The sequence below is a fragment of the Corythoichthys intestinalis genome, chromosome 6 (assembly GCF_030265065.1).
Source record: "Corythoichthys intestinalis isolate RoL2023-P3 chromosome 6, ASM3026506v1, whole genome shotgun sequence".
Classification (NCBI taxonomy): Eukaryota; Metazoa; Chordata; class Actinopteri; order Syngnathiformes; family Syngnathidae; genus Corythoichthys; species Corythoichthys intestinalis.
The window spans coordinates 18,828,578-18,850,468 of record NC_080400.1 but is presented as its reverse complement, the minus strand read 5'-3'; the positions used below and the strand labels follow the sequence as shown (position 1 = coordinate 18,850,468).

General features: G+C 40.2%; 1 protein-coding gene and 2 non-coding genes across 7 annotated transcripts in view; 2 read left to right on the top strand and 1 right to left on the bottom strand.

Moving 5' to 3' along the window:
• Positions 1-222: 222 nt before the first annotated feature.
• The window catches only part of LOC130917689 (mitogen-activated protein kinase kinase kinase kinase 5-like), a 48,880-nt gene continuing 27,211 nt past the window's right edge, over positions 223-21,891 (bottom strand). For all 5 annotated transcript variants that reach the window (XM_057839332.1, XM_057839328.1, XM_057839330.1 and 2 more), the window contains 15 exons: positions 16,050-16,095; positions 14,259-14,412; positions 14,026-14,123; positions 9,643-9,681; positions 6,384-6,462; positions 6,224-6,300; positions 5,796-5,856; positions 5,622-5,724; positions 5,482-5,540; positions 5,228-5,313; positions 1,454-1,631; positions 1,288-1,356; positions 1,122-1,208; positions 574-700; positions 223-476 (listed from right to left, as the gene is read on the bottom strand). In XM_057839332.1, the coding sequence (XP_057695315.1) occupies positions 380-476; positions 574-700; positions 1,122-1,208; positions 1,288-1,356; positions 1,454-1,631; positions 5,228-5,313; positions 5,482-5,540; positions 5,622-5,724; positions 5,796-5,856; positions 6,224-6,300; positions 6,384-6,462; positions 9,643-9,681; positions 14,026-14,123; positions 14,259-14,412; positions 16,050-16,095 (1,360 nt within the window). In that variant the 3' untranslated portion in view covers positions 223-379. The remainder of the gene's footprint in view (positions 477-573; positions 701-1,121; positions 1,209-1,287; positions 1,357-1,453; positions 1,632-5,227; positions 5,314-5,481; positions 5,541-5,621; positions 5,725-5,795; positions 5,857-6,223; positions 6,301-6,383; positions 6,463-9,642; positions 9,682-14,025; positions 14,124-14,258; positions 14,413-16,049; positions 16,096-21,891) is intronic.
• trnak-uuu (transfer RNA lysine (anticodon UUU)) lies at positions 4,594-4,666 on the top strand. The gene has a single exon. It is a non-coding gene; the product is annotated as a tRNA-Lys (tRNA).
• Positions 5,075-5,147, top strand: trnak-uuu (transfer RNA lysine (anticodon UUU)). Its single transcript has one exon. It is a non-coding gene; the product is annotated as a tRNA-Lys (tRNA).

Below are 21,891 nucleotides of genomic sequence, written 5' to 3'. Positions count from 1 at the left end.
ATATAGCAACATTATACCTGTATCATTCATAGCGACTATATTTGTTGCGAAATTTTTGGATGCATATTTGCCCTGTGATTCGCTTCAGAGAGAAAGGTTTCTTAAAATGGCCGTTCGTCTATCACATCACCATCAGAAAATAAAGCTTCATGAATAATATTTGTAGAATAATGAAATACTCCTGAAGAAATCACATCATCCAGACATTAAGTTACTTTAATACATGGCAGTGCTTCAATAGTTAAGTCAGCAGTGATTGCTGATCCAGTGGTGGATTTCATCGATCCCATTGAAACCAATTTCAAAAAGTGAGGTCAAGCCTCTCATATGTGTCCCGCATAGATACAATGCATATCCCATAGTACTCTGCTCAGGAGCATCAGGGCAGCATGACAAAGTTCTCGGCAATTTCCAGCAAGTACAGGTCGGACAGCCCTGATGGGTCCTTGGCGTGATGTGTCTCCATGACGACCATCCTGCACAGACGTATGATGTCATAGCATTTGATATTATCTTATTATAGTCCTTTCATAATTTTTAAACTATGTTCAAAACAAAAATTAATCATATAACCTTTCAGAATGCAACAGCCGAAAGATCTTCTTGTGGTCGGTTGTCTCCTCCAACACTTTGTCGATGCCTCTTTTGGTCCTTAGCCAGCCGTGCCGCCACACCACTAAAAATGTGTCCTCCAAGTATACTGTACAGAAAAAAATGACCTAATTGAGATGTAATTTGGTCTGGTTTGCCACAGTATTAAGTGAGTGGAGGTAGAGTGTCCCCGTTCAGGTAGTCTATAACACAACTACCTGTCTGTTCTTCTTTATTCAACTGACTCGAATACTGCTCAGAAAATTTCAAATTCTTTGACATACAACAACTTCTTTTTAAAGTAACGGAAATAGTTACTTTCCTTGGTAACTAGTTACTTTTACTATAGAGTAATTCAGTTACTAACTCAGTTACTTTTTGGAAGAAGTAGTGAGTAACTATAACTAATTACTTTTTTAAAGTAACGTGCCCAACACTGGTTATAACTGCCAAAAATGTGATCCGCAAACCAAACTGAGTTTGACACCCCTGAACTATTAGTAACTTTCATTCATTGAGATAAAACTCACCAACAGATTCCACATCGCGTGAGAAACTGGTTTTGTGAGGCTGACCACTCTTTAGCTCCCCTTCAAGGCCGACGATATGTACAGACCCTGTGGTGTGAAAAGTGATTTACACATGATTAACAATATGATATACTGGAACAGGAGGATCATATGAACATGAATTTACTTTCGAAGAGGACCATTAACGAGTTGCTGTCCAACTGCTTGACTTGCAAGGCATCTCGATATCGATGATCTGTGGTAACACAATCAAACACACACAATGCACACTCACACACATTGAAAAAGTAGATATAAGTATAAGGTGTGTGTGTTTGTGTGTGTGTACTGACCCGTGTCGGTTTGCATAAACCAGGAAGTGTTTGAGTTTAGGTTGATGTACTCCAAAGCGACAGGCTGATTCGGACTGGACCCACGGTTGGCACCAGTGCACACCAGTGGGTACTCCTGCTGGGCATCCACGACCATCTCAAATACCCGAAGGGTGTTGCTGAGGGGAAAGTCGAAATGCTACATACAAAAAAAAAAAGTAAACTGGTTAATCAAAAATTACAAATCGCACTGTCATCAATGTGATGGAACACTGCAATTTAGCCATACATGAAGGCTAAATTGCACCGCTGTTCAGACGATATTTAAGAACTACTGAATAAATTCGAATACAGCTACTCATTTACATAATTGCTAAATATCACTATTGTATCAGCAAGGTAATATCTGATCCATACTTTCACATAATATATCATTCGGCTCTCACACTAGAAACTCATTGGAATAGCAAATGTGCATTGCAATGCTACTGTGTACAGTATCTAATAATGTAGTACAGTAGCCTAAATACAAAGTCACTTGTCCAATAAAGAGTCCATTTAGGCAGGTGTGACTAAACTAAGAATGCTTTCAAAAATATAAACAATGATTGTTTGTTTTTATCAATTTACAAAATGCAAAGTGTGTGAACAAAAGAAAAATCCCAAATTTATTCTGCAGCATGACAACGACCCCAAACATACAGCCAATGTCATTAAGAACTATCTTCAGCATAAAGAAGAACAAGAAGTCCTGGAAGTGATGGTATGGCCCCACAGAGCCCTGATCTCAACATCATCGAGTCTGTCCGGGATTTCATGAAGAGACAGAAGAATTTGAGGAAGCCTACATCCACAGAAGATCTGTGGTTAGTTCTCCAAGAGGTTTGGAACAACCTACCAGCCGAATTCCTTCAAAAACTGTGTGCAAGTGTACCTAGAAGAAATGATGCTGTTTTGAAGGCAAAGGGTGGTCACACCAAATATTGATTTGATTTAGATTTCTCTTCTGTTCATTCACTGCATTTTGTTAATTGATGAAAATAAACTATTAACACTTCCATTTTTGAAAGCATTCTTAGTTCACAGCATTTTTTCACACCTGCCTAAAACTTTTGCACAGTACTGTAAAAAATAAAAAATATTTTTTTCAGATTGAAGCAACTTTTTGGGGGATTGAATGATTTAGACACAAATGTCCTAATCATAATATGGCCCAAACACAAAAAATATTGCTTCAATCAAAGAAAACTTTTTCAATGAAAAATTAAGTGTTCAAGTGCAAATTTTTCAATCTCAAATATTTTTTCGCATTCAAAACCCTTTTCTATGATTAATTGTTTTCTTTTTTTTAATGAAGTGATTTTCTTTTTTTGAAATCAAATTTTTTCGAAGCAACTTATTTTTTCATTGAATAATATAGACACAAATGTCCTAGCCAAAATGTGGCCCCCCCAAAAAATCAACATTACTTCAATCAAAAAAGTTGAGTGGCCCCCCAAAAATAAAACTTGACTTCAATTAAAAAAAAAAAACAAATCAAAGAAAAATAGCTTTCACATGCATTTTTGGGGGGGGGGGGGGGGGGGGGTTGAGTTTCAAATTTATTTTTGCATTCAAACACATTTTCTGTTTTTTTAATTGAAGCAACATTTTTTGGGTTGAATAATAAAGACACAAAGCTACCTCCATATGGCTCTGCCCAGGGGATAAAATTTTTGACAGACATTGGCACGACACCGGCGGGCGTACCATATTCAATGGATGACAATCTTGGCGAAAAGTATTGCCTAAGCAGCCTGATTTAGAATTCCACTCAAGAATGATGGGAAACGAAAAAAAAACACTCATTGTCAACTTATGACAATATTCTTGTAAGTTAATTTTATTGCTGACACTACGTCACACCAAAAGTCAAACTCCGCCTATGATACTGTGTCAGGCGATTCTCTTTCTTTGGAAGGAAATGATATGCATATTGAAAGCTATCAGTCCATCTTTATTCTGAGACTATGAATTGCCCAGTTGTCAAACTGGGTGGAAGGCTGCCACTCATGGAGTGAGTTAAATCTCTGCTGAGGTGATATTCAAGATGCACTTAATAGAGTTGATCTCAGTGACTTATCAAGGTAATTGTTAAAAATCACTATTGTCACAGCCAGGTAATTTCTAACACACTCACACAGATGTCTCATTGGCACAGTTTCCCATCCACCTGCTCTCACACCTCTAACTCAGTGGTAGTTCAGCACTCGGTGGGCTCATTCCTGAGTAAGTGTCAGATCCTGGATAGCTCAGTCAATAGAGGATCAGAGTTTTAATCTGATGGTCCAGGGTCCCTGTTCAGGGGGTTGTGTTTCTTTGAAAGGAAATGATTGCATGTCAAACGCTATCTGTCCACATTTGTTGTGAAACTATGAATCCCACCATTGTCAAACTTAGTGGAAGGCTGCAATTTGGCCACACATGCGGCGAGTCAAATCCCTGCTGAGGTGATATTCAAGATGCACTTAATAGAGTCAATCCCACTCACTGATCTAGCTAATTGTTAACTATCACTATTGTCACAGCCAGTTAATTTTTAACAGACTCAAACAGATCTCTCATTCGCAGTTCCACCTGCTCTCACGCCTCTAACTCTGGTAGTTTAGAACTTGGTGGGTTTTGCTCATTCCTATATGAGTCTTAAGGCCTGAATAGCTCAGTCGATAGAGCATCAGACTTTTAATCTGAGGGTTCTAAGGTTTAAGTCTGTGTTCAGTCAATTCTGTTTCTTTGAAAGAAAATGATTCCATGTTGAAAGCTGTCCATCCACATTTACTCTGAAACTATGACAATAACCATTGTCAAACGTGGTGGCAGGCTGCATGGAGCGAGTCAAATCCCTGTTGAGGCGATATTGAACATGTACTTAATAGAAACTATGAATCCCACCATTGTCAAACTAATATTTGGCCACACATGGAGTCAGTTATATCCCTGTTGAGGTGAAATTCAAGATGAGTCAGTCGCTGTGACTGATCTAGCTAATTGTTAAATATCACTTGTAATTTCTAACACACACAGATGTCTCATTCGTGTATTTTCCAATCCACCTGCTCTCACACTTCTCAGTGGTAGTTCAGCATTCGGTCGGACTTGCTCATTCCTGAGTAAATGTCAGAGCCTGGATAGCTCAGTCGGTAGAGCATCAGACTTTTAATCTGAGGGTCCAGGGTTCAAGTCCCTGTTCAGGCGATTCTATTTCTTTGGAAGGAAATGATTCCATGTTGAAAGCTATCTGTCTGCATTTCTTCAGACACTGAATCCCATCATTGGTGCTGATATTTGTCCTCACATGAAGCAAGTCAAATGCCTGCTGAACTGATATTGAAGATGTACAGTGGGGAGAACAAGTATTTGATACTCAGTCAATGGGAAAACCCATTGGCAGTATATCAAATACTTGTTCTCCCCACTGTACTTAATAGAGGTGATCACAGTGACCTAGCTAGCTAATTGTTAAATATCACTATTGTCACATCCAGGTAATTCCTAACGCACACACACAGATCACATAGTTTCCCTTCCACCTGCTCTCACAATTCTCACTCAGTGGTACTTCAAAACTCGGTGGGTCTTGCCCACTCATGAATGACTTTAAGAGCCTGGATAGCTCAGTCGGTAGAGCATCAGACTTTTAATCTGAGGGTCCAGGGTTCAAGTCCCTGTTCTGGCGATACTGTTTCTTTGGAAGAAAATAGTTGTATATCAAAACCTGTCAGTAACAGTATTCCCTGCTTATGCAGCTTGACTTACCTTAATGAGCATGAACTTGTTCATGGGTTCATACCACTGCAGCAGGACTACACTTGACTCCAGTGCGCAGCACAGAAAGTTTTCAGCTGAAAATAGGGAAAAGAGATTTTTTTTCTAAAACCAGGAAAGCAGGTGAAGTGTAGTTTGGAGAAGCAGAGTCAATAATGTGCAGTGAGAAAGATAGGATGAGGCAAAAATACATAGGAAGGAACAGGCAGCATTTATAGCACATATTTTAGCTAATTTATGAGTACCAACTGAGCAGGTCCTACATCCTTTGGTGTCACCAATTTTACACGTTACTGCAAAGTTCCTGAAACCGCAGAATACATTTCATAAGTGAGAGGTGCAAAACACAGTAGAAATGGCGATGTGATGTCCCGTCCACAGTTACCGCGGCAAAAGCCGATGAGCGGGCAGTGCCACCATCCACTGGTCCCTGCGAGCCCGCTCGTGAAGCTCCTTCAGCAAATGGGAGTGAAGTTGCGAGGATTTACCTGAAAACAGGTTCACAATCTGTTCCTCGTTGTGTTCCTCAAAGTCCACAAGGAGGGAGACGAAAACGTACCTGATACAGACATGAGCACATTGTGGCAGCTGTAGACCCAGGTGCACTTGCCAGGATACAACTGCATGGGAGGAAAAAAATACTGTGTCATGGCAGCTCAGCATCTTTTACAGATGACCTCCATCTGAACACCCATAAATTCATCAACCATTGAGGCTAACAGCCAACTTGTACAAGAGAAATAATAACAAAGAAGCTCGGGAACATGAGCTTGCTTAATGAAGATGTGTCATATAAATCATAAGTTTTGCTAAAAAGAACTACAAATGTGGAATCTCAAAATTAAGAAAAACATGTCAAACCTTACATGTCAAACACAGTTAATGGTCATTCCTTCCGGTAAGTATTTTGTGAAAACTGCTACAATGCACAATGAAAATAAATGTAATGTAATGTGCAAAGAATTAAAAAAAAAATTAAAAATGTACCAGCTCAATAGTGGCCTCTGAACGGTTAAGGTTAAGCGTGTAGATGCCCTCCTCTGCTCCAAGGATCAGGTGCTGGTCTACATTGTGGACATTAGAGATGCAGAGATGGTTCGCTCATATCTTCACTGATTAGCAAAACAAGAGGGCCCACTTTTGGTACCTTTGGTATCTGGGTGTTGCCAGGTGGTGGAGCTCTTTATTTTGAGTGGACAGCCATGGAAGATCCTCTTCAAGTAGATCTGCTCAAGGAGGGAGGACAATGGACTGTACCAACTCAAGTAAACTGCAGGGATGCATTCAGTTGTCAACTCTTAGCCTGGAGAGGTAAGCCTATAGTGCATTAGACTCACTAAAGTCCATTAATAAATGGACATTAGATTTAAATTAACATCACTGAATTAAATCAAAGAGTTTGAAAATTTTGTGCTGAAATAGATCAATCGTGTTACTTAAATCCATTACACTGAAGTCACTCAATATAGTCACATTGGTCCATTCATTCACCCAAGTTAAGCAATGATCTTACTAAATTACCGTAATTTCCGGACTATAAGCCTCTACTTTTTTCCTGCATTTTGAATCCTGCGGCTTATAGTCCAGTGCAGTTTATTTGTTGATTTATTTGGGTTAATAGGTAACACTTTATTTGACAGTGGCGTCATAAGACTGCCATAAGACCATCATAATTATGACATGACATTATCATGGCCATTAATGAATGCTTATGACAGATGTCATCAAGAGTCATCTGGCATTTATGTCACTAACTCAATTTATGTCCTGCTTGGATCTTTTACATCCATTCAAAAGGGAGATAATTTGTCGGACGACACAAAATTACATCTGTCATAAGCATTCATTTATGCTCATGGCAGTGTCATGTCAGAATTATGATTGTCTTATGACAGTCTGATGGCGCCATTGTTACCAAATTCCATAACTAGCAATTAATGAAACGACTAGAACAGTAACTGAAGAAATAATTACCACAGAACATGAATTTTGATTTGTTATTTACATCTGTAGCGCTGCAATGCACGCAAGGAGGCATGTTGGATGACAACAGTGTTGACAACAGGTGGCAGCAGAAGCAACAGTGATGGCCAAATGCAGCTTCTTGAAGCAATGAAGCTTTACAGCCAATTTTTTCAACGCTTCATGGTGATTCCTTCGGTCTTATGACAGTCTTATTATGCCATCGTCAAATTAAGTGTTACCGGTTGATATATTTTGTTGTAAATATACCATAACAGAGTGAGGACAGCTGCGGCTTGTAGTCCAGTGCGGCTTATGTATGAACAAATGCCGTTTTCGTGTCAAATTTGGTGGGTGGCGGCTTATAGTCAGGTGCGCCTTATAGTGCGAAAATTACGGTAAGTCATAAAAATCTGTCTCTACACTCTAAACTATATTAAAAACAAGGTCACTAAAGTTAATTATTAAGTCACAAACATGCTGCCAAGTTTCACGACGAATCAACGATTAATTCCCAAATGACAGAGGATGGAACAAAAACAACTACTTGACTGATGCCTCGACAGGCTTTTAGTCTGTAAAATTAAAAACAAAAAAACAAAACAAAACAAAAAAAAACAATATAACAAAACAAGGGGAGTACACCAAACTTCCATGTGGCATGTTAAAACAGTTTCAGCCTTAAAAACATTCAGATTGACCATTCTCAGTGAGGACAGATGTTTATAAAAAAGGGAAAAAAAAGATTGTGGTCCCCAGCTTTATAGTAAATTGCTGGTTCTGAGAGTCACGACAATAGCTCTATAGGCCCTGGATTCCTCAGTCACTAGAGCGTCAGCTTTTGGGTCCAGGGTTCAAGTTCTTATTCAGGCATTAGTTTTCAAATACGGCAGTAAATTCCTGGATTTTAGACGCCTTTACTATTCAATGCGACTCAAAGAAATTGTGAAGCAATTTTAACTTCTTATTATATTTTTTAGATACAGGCAGAGGCGTGACGTCCCATTAGGCAAACCAGGCAATTGCCTAGGGCCCCCAGCCAGCAGGGGCCCCTAGAGGGCCAACAGATTTAGCACACGCAGCTTTACTACACTGTCGCAGCAACAAGTGCGACAACGCCAGTGAAAGCCTTGTGTCTGAGCACCCCCCCTTCACATGACTCAGAGTGAGAGTGAGCGGTGATTTGGCTTTTTTTTAATTGCCGTATATCCAAAATGAAGAGAAGTTATCCTTATGGAAGCGAAAAAGGAAAGAAAAAAAAGAAGAGAAGAAAAGGAAGCAAGACAGCGGTGAGTGTACTATGTTACTAGTGGAAGCCAGGCACTTTGAGTGTCCTAAAAAGCGCTCTAAGGCTACGTTCATACTACAGGTCTTAATGCACGAATCCGATTTTTTGTCATATCCGTTTTTTTGGCGTGCCCGTTCAGACTGCTTTTATCCATTGAGACCGTTCAAGTATTACGCATGCGCACTAATTCGCAGTCCGACACGCGCTAAGCAAGAAGACCTGCATGCGCAGAAGCATCAAAACAAATGACACACGTCATCCGTCATTCCAGGGATATCATGTTTTGCTTTTCAAAAGGAGGACACAAATAACAGACATAAATAATCCCCGTTTAGGCTTATATTCAAAGTTTATATGGATCGATAGCATGCACGCACTGTCCGTGCACGTCATACACATATGGGCAGTTTGCCCCGACTCTCTCTCGGCCGTGTAAGCAATGTTGAAATATTGCTCACTTGTAACAGAGAAAACTGACCATTCTCAGGCTTATCCTCAACCCATTTTTATTTTTTATGACTGTTGTGAAGCCCAGCCCTTCACCGAAAGCCGTGTTCACTGCAAGCTAGGCGCTAATAACGCACAGGTGCATCGCTACGGTAACGACTCTCTCGCTATTTGATGACGTAATTGCTGCATGAAATCCGATTTGCGGGACTGGCCAGTACAGACCGCCGCGACAGTCTGGAAAAATGTGGCCCAGATCGGATTTAGACCACATACGAAAGTGACCCAGATCGGATTTGAAATGGTCCCGTTCTATGCGACTTGTCACGTTCAGACCGTCAAGTTAATGCCTCACTCGAGTCGGAAAAACACGAAAAAAACGGATTCGTGCATTAAGACCTGTAGTATGAACGTAGCCTAAGAGACCGAGGCGTTATTATACTTTTATCAAATATGCTATTCCTCCAAGTCCAACTGTCCCCCTTACTTGTACACGCTCGAAGGGCCCCATGTTGCTTGTTGCCTGGGGCCCCTGGGGACCCTTGCTACGCTTCTGGATACAGGTGTATATTTTATTTTATTCTTTTCTTCTGATGACTTTTTATTTTTACTCCCTCTATTTAAACACACAGGTAAATCAGGCCTTAATAAAGTCACTGCAGTCAAACGATAGTGGGTAGTCCAATCAATTAAGACCATATAAACTCACAGGAGGTTTCATGTGAGGAGTCACACACTTGGCAGAGTCCTAAGAAACACACACACACATAAACATGAGAGATTTAACGTGTAATAACAATGAAAGTGGACTTCAGAAGCTATTTGGGCTTTGACACAAGTGGACAAAATTGTTGGCACCCCTCTGTTAATGAGAGAAAAAAACACATTTGTCACTAAAATCGCTTGAAACTTACAAAGGTAACAATTAACAAAACAAAATCTGTTAAAATTACACAATCAACATCAGCTAGTATTTTAAAATTTCCACTGAATAGATTTTTTTCCCAAATTATGAAACAGGTTTGGACAAAAATGATGGCATCTTTAAACTGAATATTCGTCCCACTACCTTTTAAGGCAATCACTGTAATAAAATGATATCGGTAAGTGTCAACGAGACTTCCTCATCTGTCAATAGGTAGTTTGGGTCACTCCTCATGAGCAAACTGCTCTAGTGGCCACAGGTTTGAAGGGCGCACACTCCGGATGACATAGACATTGAGTGGATGTGCATTATCATAAAATACCAGTTTTGTCTCACTGTCCAAGGACATCTCCCAAAAGCTTTATGGTTTTGTTAATATGCTTCTTCACAAATTCCAGTCTTGCTTTATTATGATTTTTATGAACTCTATGCAAAAATGAAAGATATCATGAAAAGAATACTGTCCCTACTCTGAAACATGGTTTAGGGTCGGTGTATGTTCTGGGGCCGCTTTGATACATCTGACACAGGGTTTCTTCAAACTGTGCCCAATGGCACAACGAAATCTCACGATGATCAAGGTATTCTGCAGAGAAATGTGCTATCTAAGGTTAAAAAGCTTGGTCTCAGTCGCAGGTCATGGGTCTTTCAACAGGAGAACAACCCAAAAGACAGCAAAAACACCTGAGGATGGCAAAACATTAAACGATTGGACTATTCTGAAGGGGCCAAAATCTAAATCCCATTGAACATCAATGGAAGGATCATGACTTCTGGAGAAGACACCCTTCAAACCTGAGATAACTGGAGCTATTTTCAGATGAAGAGTAGGCCAAAATAGCTGGTGACGGTGCAGAAGTATCATCCACTGTTGCAAAACCCATTTAATTTCAGTAACTGCCTCAAAAGGTTGTGCAAGAAAATAATGAGTTTTGGGTACCGTCATTTTTGTCCTGGCCTGTTTAATTCTTTTTTTTTTTTTTTTTTTTTAAATAATTATGTTAAACAAAAATTTTAAAGTACATCCATCTCTTTCGGCGTATCACCTCATGGGTCACCACAGCAAAACAGACAATTCCCACATTAAATCTGGTATACTAGTTTGATGCCGGTGCCTTATCTGACACCAAATTGTCCCCACCAACTTTTAAGCCACCTTAATTGCATTATATAATGAGTTCAGTTATATGGGTAATTTAGATTGTCTTCCCATATGTTGTAAGGATAGAATAGACCCTACAATTATTGTAAAAATACTTCAATGTTGTGGAGGTGGGGGAAACACCACTAATTTTGCTACTAAAAGTCCAACCTGCATCAGAGTTAGCATAACATTAATCTGTGTAAACTCGCTAACTTACAAAACTACTGCGGTTAGGCCAACCTCCACAAGGAACAACGAAGTCAATTAGATGTCCCTCATTTGGATCATTGTTTGCATTATGTACATTGCCATAATGCAGTGCTTCTCAATTATTTTCTGTTACGCCCCCCCCAGGAAGACGTAAACGTTCCGCGCGCCCCCAACTCTCTGTCACCACTGTAAATATACTATAGTATCATTTGTATATAAAATTCTTATTATTATAAGTACAACTGCATAACATTGTGTTATTTTTAATATTAAAGAGAAAAGTAATATAGATCAACTTACAAGAAAGTGTAAAAAAAAAAAAAAAAAAAAAAATCATTCTGTAAAAATACACTCGATACATTTTTTGACCATTTAATTAAATCAATAAATAATAATACATTCAAATTGATTAGCAACATCAAGCATGAAGACAATATGCCAAACAATTAGACAGAAAAAACAAAAAATTAATAGAACAAAAACGACATGGCAGTGGGCAGAGGGACAGTTTTTATTTTTGCTGCAGGCAGTATCAGCTCCTTTGCTATGGTGTGGGGTTATTTTGCAGTGAGCAACTTGGTATGCCACCTTATATGATGCTAACCGTGCTCGCTGGTTTACTGATGTAACACTGACAAAGCGGGAGGATTGCTGGCAATATTTGGCACTCGCTGAAAAAAATTATTCCTGCTGTCCGCTGCGAACATTTTTAGACAAAGTAGACGGACTGGTCTTCCCTCGTCTCCCACTGTACTAAAAAACAGCCAAAAGCTAAATGCTACATATGCTTCGTCATATTTCCTTGTCTTAGCTTTTCATATCTTCAGTTCTCTTTGCTGTGTGCTCTTGTTTGGTTCAAAAGTACTGCACACACGCTGAAAATGAGAGCGGCACTGCCACCCACTGAGTGGATGTGCAATTACACTTTCTCTAGTACGACAAAAAAGGATGTTCCCCAAGGTCACATGCGCCACCCCCAGCATCGCTCTGCACCCCCCTAGGGGGGGGCTGCCCCACTATTTGAGAAGTACTGCCATAATGCAACGCGGTGGCCAAGAATGTGGTCCACTTCAGAGGGACACTGACATGAACATGAACTGACATGAAAAAAAATCTGTGAAATGAAATCACACATCATAATTTCATGCGAGTACTTTGGTTCGAATCTTGGGGTAGTCTAGGATGCCTCAGATGTAGATCGGTCCTTGGATATCTCAGATTTTTTTTTTCATGATTTTTTTTTTTTCCCAAATCACTTTTATATTACAATACTTACAATACCAGGGGTACTCAAGTGTCCCCCAGAAGTGGACCCATTCTAGGATAGCTCCCCATTTTTTTTTTTTTTTTTTTTTTAAATAAAGGGACTTGCATTTCAAGATGTTTCTTTAGTAGTTTTTGAAAACAAAGGTTTGAATTGAACGTTGTATCACGTGAACCACTTCACATAAAAGTTAGTATAGGTCAATACAGACTTATTTTGTTTTGATCATTTCACCTATCAATTATTTAGGTTCATATTGGTGCGAAATGTGGCCCTGACCCCTGTTCAGTAATCTGTTTGGTCTTATTAATATCCTGTCCCCAGTAAAAAGTGTACATGCAGGTTATGCGGTTATAACGTCCCGACCAGTGTTGTTAATAACGGCGTTAGAATATAACGGCGTTACTAACGACGTTATTTTCTTCAGTAGTGAGTAACCTAATCAATTACTTTTATCATCTTGGCAACGCCGTTACCGTTACTGAGGCGGGAAAGGCGTGCGTAACTATGTTGGTTGACTGACGCGAGAAAGTCTGAGAAAGACGGACTCACGGAGACGAGAGAGCAGAGCAGGAGTGGGGAGGAGGGAGGCAAGGGAGGGTGACGCCGTTGCAAACGCGATGCTACTATGCTAGGTGGCTCCAATAATACCTGACTGTAGCAGATAGCCTACAAACTATACCCATATGACGCTTTGGTAGATATCTCATATATACAGAACTAGATGCAAATGACAGACACGGCTGCATTAGCAACATGTATAATAAAGAACTAGATGCGTTAGTAAACAGCCGCCATCTTAAAGCAGTAGATTTCTCAGGAAGACTCTGTTGTAGAGAACCTTCCCAGCGAACCTAAGTAACTTTTTATCTAAAATGCTCCTAAATCTGCAAAATCTTGACTTAAATTTATCTTTAAATGATGAAATTGTTTTAAAACTTACACATGTCAAAAGTAGACAGAATAGAACTAATGCAATAACGGGAGCAATTTTAACAACTTTAACGGTTGATTCACAACCATTGTGCCTAGTTAAGTTTAGGGTAAAGAATTGGGCTAGAACCACTTGTCCCAAAAACCCTTTAACTTCACATTGGGTGACCTGTTTTTTGTTTTTTGTTTTTTTTTGAGGAAAAAAAAATAACATGAAAATTATCACCAGTTACTTTGCCAAGTAACTAATTACTCTTACATTCAGGTAACAGTTACTAACGCAATTACTTTTTGGGAGAAGTAATTTGTAACTGTAATTAATTACTCTTTTAAAGTAAGATTAACAACACTGGTCCCGACCAATGTTGAGACCAAACCTACACCCTTGTCTGACACGACCCATGAGCAGCAACTGAACACAGCACAACACAATGGCAGTGCATCGCTCAGACATCTTAGCCAAATGCCATAATTTGAAAGTAATGACTGATTTTGACTGTTTAAGTTTCAAGAAAATGTTATTGATTGTTAATTTTGTATGTTTCAAGTTATTTTAGCATTATGGCATCTTCTTTCATTAACAGAGGCATATCAAGAATTTTGTCCACTTGTGTACCTTTGATGAGGGCTGTTGGTGTCTGCGTCTGCTTTTCGGAGGCAGCTCAGGAGGTAAGAGTGCAACTTCTTGGTCATTTAACTGGAAAGACACGGGGTCTGCATCATACACGAACACACACAGTATAAACATACACGGTCCATTAATCAATTCACAAAACTAAGTCACTAAAATATACGACTAAAGTCACTGGATATATTCACTACAAAAAGTAAGTAAAATGTACGACTGACCTGAGTTTCTCATGAGTCTTGTGTGGGGACCTGCTCTGACTTGCGTCCCACTGGACGTCCTGACAAGGGGCGAGGGGACGCACAGTGAAGACGGTTTGATGGAACCATTGTCTTCCACCCAAATGAGTTCTTCTGAGCTTGAACGCACTTTGGTCTACATTTAAACACATTGATTGATTAGAGTATGTAAATAATACACACATACAGTGGGGCAAATAAGTATTTAGTCAACCACCAATTGTGCAAGTTCTCCTACTTGAAAAGATTAGAGAGGCCTGTAATTGTCAACATGGGTAAACCTCAACCATGAGAGACAGAATGTGGAAAAAAAACAGAAGATCACATTGTTTTATTTTTAAAGAATTTATTTCCAAATTAAAGTGGAAAATAAGTATTTGCTCACCAACAAACAAGCAAGCTTTCTGGCTGTCAAAGAGATCTAACTTCTTCTAACAAGGTCTAACGAGGCTCCACTCATTACCTGTATTAATGGCACCTGTTTTAACTCATTATCGGTGTAAAAGACACCTGTCCACAATCTCAGTCAGTCACACTCCAAACTCCACTATGGCCAAGACCAAAGAGCTGTCGAAGGACACCAGAGACAAAATTGTAGACCTGCACCAGGCTGGGAAGACTGAATCTGCAATAGGTAAAACGCTTGGTGTAAAGAAATCAACTGTGGGAGCAATTAGTAGAAAATGAAAGACATACAAGACCACTCCCTCGATCTGGGGATCCATGCAAGATCTCACCGCGTGGCATCAAAATGATAACAAGAACGGTGAGCAAAAATCCCACAACTACACGGGGGGACCTAGTGAATGACCTACAGAGAGCTGGGACCACAGTAACAAAGGCTACTATCAGTAACACAATGTGCCGCCAGGGACTCAAATCCTGCACTGCCAGATGTGTCCCCTGCTGAAGAAAGTACACGTCCAGGCCCTTCTGTGGTTCGCTAGAGAGCAGAGGACTGGGAGAATGTGTTATGGTCAGATGAAACCAAAATAGAACTTTTTGGTAGAAACACAGGTTCTCGTGCTTGGAGGAGGAAGAATACTGAATTGCATCCGAAGAACACCATACCCACTGTGAAGCATGGGGGTGGAAACATCATGCTTTGGGGCTGTTTTTCTGCAAAGTGACCAGGATGACTGATCTGTGTAGAGGAAAGAATGAATGGGGCCATGTATCAAGAGATTTTGAGTGAAAATCTCCTTCCATCAGCAAGGGCATTGAAGATGAGACGTGGCTGGGTCTTTCAGCATGACAATGATCCCACCCCCTGGAGTGGCCTAGCCAGTCTCCAGATGTCAATCCCATAGAAAATCTGTGGAGGGAGTTGAAAGTCCGTGTTGCCCAACGACAGCCCCAAAACATCACTGCTCTAGAGGAGATCTGCATGGAGGAATGGGCCAAAATACCAGCAACAGTGTTTGAAAAGCTTGTGAAGAGTTACAGAAAACGTTTGGCCTCCATTATTGCCAACAAAGGGTACATAACAAAGTATTGAGATGAACTTTTGGTAGTGACCAAATACTTATTTTCCGCCATGATTTGCAAATAAATTCTTTAAAAATCAAACAATGTGATTTTCTGTTTTTTTTCCACATTCTGTCTCTCATGGTTGAGGTTTACCCATGTTGACAATTACAGGCCTCTCTAATATTTTCAAGTGGGAGAACTTGCACAATTAGTGGTTGACTAAATACTTATTTGCCCCACTGTATACAATGTATATACATATTTGTATAAAGTTTCTATGAAAGTGTGTGCCCCTTTGTTTACCCTGGGGGGAAGCGGTGGTGGCATCTGGTCTGCTGGTATTATGACACTGTGGGTCGACAAGGAGAGCGTGATTTAGATGTGTGCACATGCATACCTGTCAAGTTGTACGGTTTCAGCATAATTTTTACAAGTGAGTCTGTACGTTTTTCGTTTTTTTTTTTCTCCGTTCGGATTTTGTCACCGTTTCAGCAACGAGATAATGCACCGAATTAGTCTGTAGTCGTTTGCTCGCGAGAATTGCGCATTGAGCCTAACGTCTGCTTCTTCCAAACACGTGACTGCAATTGTACTTCCGCCACCATTTCGTGACTCGCAGTCGACAAAATTGATACAAACGTGATTAAAATATGGATTAACTAGCTCGCAAGAAAAGAAAAACTGTTGCCCACGGACGCCATCTACCAAAATGGGAGACACAAACTAATGAATACGCTGGGTGGATAAAAGCGTCTTTGTAAAGGACCATAATATTCATTTTGCGTGCTGTGTGGATTGAATATTAAAATTTCGGCATCAGGATTCTGCAATCTCAGCAAGCACTTCGAGACAGAAGGTCATAAAGATGCAGTCTGCAGAATGAAATGTGATGAAAGCGGAGATTTTATTTTGCCAATTTGTTGCCGAACACAATTTGCCTGCAACTATTGCTGATCGCTTCTCAGAATGAGCAAAAGAAATGTTCCCTAACTCAAAGATTGCATCGATAAGTTAATTTTATCAATTGACCTTTTTAATTTATAATTGGACACACTAACGAACTACCTTCAAGTCAAACTAAATTGCGAGCTGAAGTGCCATGAAGTGCAGCCATCAAAAGACATGATAGAAATTAGGGGTGTGACAAAATATCGAAATGGTGTTATGTCGTGATACTTTGTATCCTCAAAGGTTATCGATATGCTCCTGCCAAGAATCGAGATATCGTTTTAAAAAGGGGTCAATGTCTAAAAAAATATAAATAAAAAGGAACCAACAAGTTTCTACCAAAATCTTCCACTATCGTAGTGTCTGAGTTAACTCTAAGGTTGCGTTGACGGTGCTCGACGGCCAATCCATTTAGACTAGAAACGTTTGTTCATTCGAAACCAAAGCATTTACAGTCATTCTGTCCGATTTTCAGGGCATTTACAGGTCACTTGCTTTTCATTTTAGGGAATTTACAGGTAATTTCCTGTTGAGTTTGAGTCACTACCTATTCATTTGCAGTGTTGGGAATAACGCAGTTATAAATAACGCCGTTATTTGATTCAGTAACTGGGTAATCTAACTAATTATTTTTTCCGCCGTTACAACAAAACTGACGGCCAAAAGCGGTGCGTTACTTACTTTGAATAAATTGAAGAAACTACCAGCCGTAGCGAGTCTACTCTGCTCTGTTTATTTGTCATCCAAGACTTCGTGTGCGTTCAAGTTCATGGCAATGAAAATAGTAAACACACATAGCCTACCTTTGCAAGAACGATGGAGTTGCCGTTTGATACGGTCATAATGTGCAGGTCCTGCACCCATCCGTAGCAAAACTATTCGTTGCTTTGTCGCGATTTGTAATTTCGGAATCGCTGATGAGTTTAGTAACATACACCAAACAATAAAAACAGCAGAATGTCCATTTCGCGTAATTGTGGAAGCCCGTCGACATCTTTACTCCATTTGTCTTCGGCTCGCTCCTAAGGGTCAACATTGTTCACATCCTTAAGTTTGATCACATATCTGTTCTTCGCCTTAGTAATGAGTTTGTCTCTTTATCGAACTGGCAAGTTAAAGTTTAATGTCCCGCGAGCCAGACCTGCTTCCAATATGGCTGCGTTGTTGTCAAATCTCACGTGATCCCCCATTCTGTGACGTAAACGCTCGAGCCTAATAGCGCACGTACTTCAGAGCCGGTGTTTTCACACACAAACCAGAACAGCACGTGCGGCAAACACACACACGCAAAACAGATGCAGAGGGATATGATGGCAGAGCATTCAGAGGAAAATTTATCCTTTACGAGGTGGAGATATAAACATTATTTCAAGTTGGTCGAAATTAAAGGAAAGAACGTGCATGTAAAGTGTAATTCATGTCCCGGGGCAAAGCTTTTGTCGACATCTGTGGTAAGCAATTCAAATCTGTTTATTTTTGTTCCACTTCAAGTGTAGGATAAATCTGTTGCTGAGGTGCAATAAATATGACAAGGTTCTATAACACAAGTAACTGTCTGTTCTTCTCTAGTCAACTGACTAGAATACTGCTCAGAAAATTTCAAATTCTTTGACATACAACAACTTCTTTTTAAAGTAACGGAAATAGTTGCTTTCCCTGGTAACTAGTTACTTTTACTGAATAATTCAGTTACTAACTCAGTTACGTTTTGGAAGAAGTAGTGAGTAACTATAACTAATTACTTTTTTAAAGTAACGTGCCCAACACTGTTCATTTGGGTGATTCCCAGGTCACTTCCTGTTATGTAACTCAAAATAAACAGGAATGGAATTTTATTTTTTTTGAAAATTTTATTGTCATCATCATCGGTATCATTGACAATCATTGACAATTACAAAATGTGATATGATTTGCCCGAAGGAACCGAAGAAGAAGACAAAGGCGGACGGGATGAAGCATATGCTTATCGGTTTCCCGTCCCCCATACAACTAAAGACGCACATTCAGGCATGGAACATACATCAAAACAATAACACAATCAACAATCTGAGTTTAGTAACTTAGCGTCCAGTCAAGCAGCTCAATTAATTTCAGGGCGTACAAGGTTACTGCTTAGTCATGTCCCTGACATTTTTGCATCTGTTTGCTGTGGAACATTTTGTTGTGGCTATGTGTGTGGCAAAAGTGATTATGTGTTATCACAGCTGGTGTGAGTAGTGGCAACAATTGGCGCACACAAAGGTCACTGTAACAGTTTCATCAGACATGAATGTATAAAATCAAACAACATACTGTACATATTTTATCCCAAGATTAATGTCTCCACAACGAAAACATGCTTATTATTCGTTTTATACAGTATCTTTTCCATATACTAGATATTTGAATCAGGAGCTCGGTAGACACAGCAGATAATTATGTTTTTACAATTGGGGATTAGGAGCTCAATTGTAATACATTCCAGGAGATTGTCAATCATAATTGTAACACCCCCTCCCCCCTTAGATGCCCGATTCATTCGTGTCATGTTATGTCCGTGCAAATTAAAGTCAGAGCCTTTGCTATCTTTAATAGATAATCCTTAGTGTGTTCGAGATTCTTGTAGAGACTCCTGCCGTTGATAAGTTTCAGCTTACCGTCCACATCCACGAGTTGTTATACTGGTCTGCTGTGTAGTATTTACAGTTATCCAGCTATTATAGTCAGCTGGTCAAGACTCGTGATAGCTTTTATCTTCATATCTTGCGTCTTGACAAGGATTCTGCAATCCAAGACCCAGGTGTTGGCTATTTTCCCAGCTTTCTTGAGTTGACGTGCTTTTCTTGCAATTTCGGCATTTCGGCGAGTCAAGTTGTCATTCAAAAAAATCTTCGACCCTTTCAGGTGGCGGCGCTGGTTAAGCAGGGCAGTCTTGGTCTTGTGGTCTGCCAGCTTCATGAGCACCGTTGCCGGTCCTCTCCCCCCAGATGGGAGCAGAAGGCAGCGACGGATGTCCAGCGGCTCCATGTTTATTCCATACTCTTTCAGCGTAGCAATTGCCAGTTGCGCCACTGTGTCCCCTGGGCTAGGCGTCAGTTGTAATTCAGAAATGATGAGCTCATTTGCGCGTCGGCACTGGTCGAGATTGTCAGCCAAAATTTCCGGCCTCTTGATGCGAACATCTCTCTCCTCGACCGCCTGCTTGAGTTTCTCGTTTTCAGCGCGAATTAACTGGAGCTCTCTGACGATTTCTTGATTCTGGCTTTGAATCAAGCCAGTCAAGGAGACCTCCAACTTCTGTATGGAGGATTTTATTTCATCCAAGTCTCCAGGTTTCAAATTCTTTGGAGCCATACTGGGAGTTGAGCTTGCTGGCCCTGAGCGCTTATCGGTTAAGATATAGTTGAGTCATAAAGTGAGGTTCTGTGACCATCCTCTGGCAAGGATGTTTTGATGATTGATTTGACATCTATGGACCATTTAGAAAAGATTTAGCCCCCAGGTCCCTCCCAAAAATTCCGGCATTTTTTTCTAGAGAGCCAAATTCAAAATGGTGCATGGCCACATCTCAAAAAAATAACTTTTGATCTGATTGACCAAGAATCATGCATGAAGGCACTTTTTCATACAAGTAAACCATGAGGATTCTAAATCTGACATCATTTAAATCATTAAAACTAGTTTTGACATTAAATTTCAAGATGGCCGACATTTAGTATAGTGAAAATTGCCAGATAACCAGCTGGGGGTACTTCCCCCTTAGGGCCTGCCATCTTGCCCTGAACCATTCTTCGTCAGGCCCCTCACCAGAGACCAGTTTGTCATGAGAGGCCCTACCAAGAGCACAAGGCTCCAGACAAGATAGCTCTCGGGTCATAGAGACACACAAACCTCTCCACCACGGTAAGGTGACGGTTCCCGGAGAGGGTAGTTTTTTTTGTTTTGTTTTTTCTTTTTAAAGATTTTTTGGGGCATTTAAAAAAAAAAACCAATTCAGAGGTGCCACTTGCTGTATGTGGAGAGGAAGGTATCATCAATAACAGCAACACCTGTAACCAGAAAGCATGTATCAGTTTGAATCAGAGCATTCCGAGTCACTGCTTTCTGAATAGAGAGGTGAGAGCTCTTCCTCATCCTCCAGTTCTTCAACCCTTTGCGGCCATCGGGTGAGTTTTACAGATTTTATATCATCCATGATCCGCTGAGCCACATTGTACACCAGCTGCTCATTACTGACGCCAATGGAGTTTAGTGCAGCTTCAACATATGACCCACCTCCAGACGTGTCATAGACTAGGTCACTCTGGTTCCTCTGTGAGCGTGAATGGAAACCAATCTTATTCCCAAATTCCTGGGTCAGAATATCTTTGATGTAAAATGATTTAATGCCAGACGTTGGGAATCCATAACGAGAAATTATAGAGTTGTAGTCTTGGAGGAGGCTCTGCAGTAACCTTAACTCATGTTCCTCATAAATAATTTTTGTTACGTGATTAAAGAACATAGTCTGTGCCTCACGTAGAGTGACATTGTGCATATGTGGGAGTTTGTCATCTTCTGTCATTTTCTTGAATTTTGTCACATATTTCATCCAACATGTGTAATGATATCGGATCTCAAGTGCATAGGGCTGATCAGCTGCAGAATCGATGATTCTGTCCCGCTTTGCCTGATCTTCCAGGGCCACTGTATGCATGATCATAGGAAATCAGGGTCAACTTTGTGCCTGGGTGCTTTGGGGACTCAGGCCTACAACACCAGACACATTTTGTTTTATCATGTATCTGCCCAAGACTTGATCGCAGTCGTTCGGCAGGTGGATCTGCAGCTCTGAGACATTCATCTTATATAGAAGATGACTGAGATGGGCATTCATTAGTCTCTTGTTTTCTCTGTCTTGTTTTGGCTTGTTCCAGTTTTTTAGCGTTACATAGCGTTAACCTACATGCTTCGTGGACAAATTTTCCAACTGGACCTTTATCCCAATCAACAGTTGCATAGACCTGCCCAAACCTGTCAAGGCCACTCCATAAAAGTGACTTTTGTTTTATGTTTTCCCATCGCTGAGTTGACCTAATGGTATCTGTGGCTTCATTACACAGAGTACCACATTGAAGAACACATGCAGTCATATTTGTCCCTGTTGATATATTGTTTTCTTCCATAATCAAGCTGTTGTGCCATGCAGCATGTCTTAAGTATCTATTTTCTGTAATTC